The sequence below is a fragment of the Bison bison genome, unplaced genomic scaffold, assembly GCF_000754665.1.
Source record: "Bison bison bison isolate TAMUID 2011002044 unplaced genomic scaffold, Bison_UMD1.0 scf7180017864213, whole genome shotgun sequence".
NCBI lineage: Eukaryota > Metazoa > Chordata > Mammalia > Artiodactyla > Bovidae > Bison > Bison bison.
This window is the reverse complement of record NW_011494785.1, coordinates 5,444,893-5,447,989: the sequence shown is the minus strand read 5'-3', so window position 1 is coordinate 5,447,989 and position 3,097 is coordinate 5,444,893. Positions and strand designations below refer to the sequence as shown.

At 50.3% G+C, this 3,097-nt stretch overlaps 1 protein-coding gene across 1 annotated transcript in view; it reads right to left on the bottom strand.

Moving 5' to 3' along the window:
- CACNA1C (calcium channel, voltage-dependent, L type, alpha 1C subunit) overlaps positions 1 to 3,097 on the bottom strand; it is a 396,219-nt gene that overhangs the window by 62,502 nt on the left and 330,620 nt on the right. The window contains exons 14-15 of the mRNA XM_010845218.1: positions 1,320 to 1,527; positions 315 to 435 (exon numbers count right to left, since the gene is read on the bottom strand). Of these exons, the coding sequence (XP_010843520.1) occupies positions 315 to 435; positions 1,320 to 1,527 (329 nt within the window). The remainder of the gene's footprint in view (positions 1 to 314; positions 436 to 1,319; positions 1,528 to 3,097) is intronic.

Sequence of the window (3,097 nt, the reverse complement as noted above, 5' to 3'; positions counted from 1 at the left end):
AGCCAGGGCAGCAGGTGTCTCATGATGAGGTCTGAGTGGGCAGCTGCAAGGCCAACACCACTGGGCACTGCCCGCCTGGACCCCGGCAGCTCAGGGGGATGGACTCACATCCCCCCGGGGCCCCACTCCAGGTTCCCATCCCGACCTGTCTGCACCACTAAGGTGGTCTGGGCTGGACATGTGCCTTTTCCTTCTTCTCTGGGGAAGGGTTGCCCTGGGTCCTCCCTGGTCAGGACCCGCTGGGCACACCTACTGGCATTGAGCTACAAGTTAGGGGGGCTACAGGGGGCGGGGGAGGCAGGCGCAAAGGATACAATTTCCACAGATGAAGAGGATGATGAAGTAAATACAGACTAACATCCCTGGAAAAGAGGGGCCGCCATAAGCCATGATCCCATCATACATCACCGAATTCCAGTCCTCCCCGGTCAGGATCTGAATGACATAGTCCCACCAACGAGGGACACAGCGTTAGACCAACAGCAAGCCCGAAGCTCCCCTGCCCGGCCCCCTGCCATATAGAAACCTCTGACACCTGTCTCCTCTCCCCGCCTCCTACCGCCCGCTTTCCTCCCGGGGCTCTGAGCTGTGATCCTGCAGGTCCAGCCCTCTCCTTTAAGTGTGTGGCCACCGCCACAAGTGATTGACCAACTGTAAGCGCTTCCTGGGAAAAACACCTCCTACAGCCCAGGCCCAGTGCTCTGTGGCTGCCGTTAGCCAACCCTAGGGCTAAGGCATCAAAGTGACCGTGTTCACTGAGGTGCCACGTGGTCCCCCAGGCTTCCCCAAGCATGAGGACTTTGGGTACCATCTATAAGATTTTGGCAACATTCACGTTATCATTCAATTTAATCTGTAAATGGATCTCCTTTCAAACTTCAGTGCTACTTGAACTTGGCCCCAAGCCAACAGATGTACGACAGTCACAAATTTGATGGTGGTCGTATTTTCCTGGGAGCAACCTCCCTTCCTCTCCCCTCCCCAGCAAGAGCCGTCTGCTCTCTTTTGTGGATATTTTGGGCTTTCGTGTTGAATGTATTTGAATAAAAGTTTCCATGGCTAAGAAACAGATTTTTAAGCCACTGAGTTGGATCTTTTTTTTCTCCCCCCAGGGGTCCATCCAAGAGTGGAATTCCGTGGGGCTTGGGGGAGGGGAGCTACAGACGCTCCTGGGCTCCCATGACCGACCTGGTCTGGCTTTGGCTGCTCCGTGGGAGTGGAAGCCCCTTCCTCTCTGCTCCCCCGCTCCCCCGGGACCTGCTTTCTGCCCCCTCTCCCCCCACCTCCCCGGCCATGATCTGGCAGAGAAAGGTCCATACCTGAAACACGGTGAGGAGGGACTGTGGGAAGTTGTCAAAGGTGCTCCTCCGGGTCTGCATCTCATCAAAGTTGAACTTCCCCCCAAAGAGCTGCATCCCCAGGAGGGAGAAGATGATGATGAAGAGGAAGAGCAGCAGCAGCAGCGAGGCAATGGAGCGCACTGAGTTCAGCAGGGATGCCACCAGGTTGCTCAGGGAGTTCCAGTACCTGCGGAAGAGGGGGCGTCAGCTTCATCCCCTCCCTCCGCCTGCCACACCCACCAGAGGCTTTGAGAATGACTGCAGCTCCCTGCTCTTTGCCCTTCCCTTGGGGCAGCGTGGTGGTGGGACTGCGCTGGCCAGCTCACAGTTGGAGTGTGAGTGACTCAGTTCAGGGCCCAGGATCAGGAGCCTGGTTCCGACCCAGCTCTGCACATGCCTTTGGGCAAGTTGCTCAACCTCCCTTCTTTCTTTCTTCTCCCCACCTGAAGAAATAGGGGCAGTGACAGCTTGTACTTCATTGTGTTATTGGGAGGATTACATGTGATAATGATTTTGTAAAAGCTCCACCCTCAGGCAACAAAATAAAAAAACAAACAAGTGAGACAACATCAAACTAAAAGCTTCTGACAGTAAACTCTTCAGCGAAGTGAAAAAACCTACAAAACGGGAAAAAATATTTGCAAACCATATATCTGATAAGAGATTAAGATACGAAGACATGTTCTTCAACATATATGAAGAATGCATACAACTCAATAGCAAAAAACAAAGAACATCCCAAATAATCCAAAGAAAAAATGAACAGAAGGCCTAAATAGACTTTTCTCCAAAGAAGACATCTAGATTGCTAACAGACACGTTAAAAGATGCTCACCATCACTAATCATCAGGGAAATGCAAATCAAAACCACAGGGTATCACCTCACCCCTTTAGCATGCCTATCATCAAAAAGACAAGAGACAAGTGTTGTCGAGAATGTGGAGAAAAGGGAACGCTTGTGCACCGCTGGTGAGAATAATGTAAACTGGTGCAGTCACTGTGAAAAACAAAATGAAGCTTCCTCAAGAAAATTAAGAATAGAACTACCACACGACCCAGCAATTCTGCTTCTGGGGATATATCCAAATGATACGTCCATTGCAGCATTATTCACAATAGCCAAGATGCCGAGACAACCTAAGTGTCCATGAACGGATAAATGGATAAAGAAGATGCAGTATACATTATCTACAATGGGGTATTACTTAGCCATAAAGAAGAAGGAAATGTTGCTGTTTGCAACAATGTGGATGAACCTTGAAGGTATTATGCTAAGTGAAGTAAGTCAGACAGAGAAACACAAATACCATACGATCTCATTTATATGTGGAATCTAGAAAATACAAAAGCAAAACCAAACAAAACCCCTCACGAAACTCACAGAAAAAGAGATCAGATTCGTGATTAGCGGGGACAAGGCGGTGGTGGCAGGTGGAATTGGATGAAGCTGGTCAAAAGGGACCAACTTCCGGTTACAAATTCCTAGCACAGAGTTGGACATGACTGAAGCAACTTAGCAGCAGCAGCAGCATTTACTTCAGTTCAGTTCAGTTCAGTCACTCAGCTGTGTCTGACTCTTTGCGACCCCATGAATCGCAGCACGCCAGGCCTCCCTGTCCATCACTGACTCCCGGAGTTCACTCAAACTCATGTCCATCGAGTCAGTGATGCCATCCAGCCATCTCATCCTCTGTCGTCCCCTTCTCCTCCTGTCCCCAATCCCTCCCAGCATCAGAGTCTTTTCCAATGAGTCAAC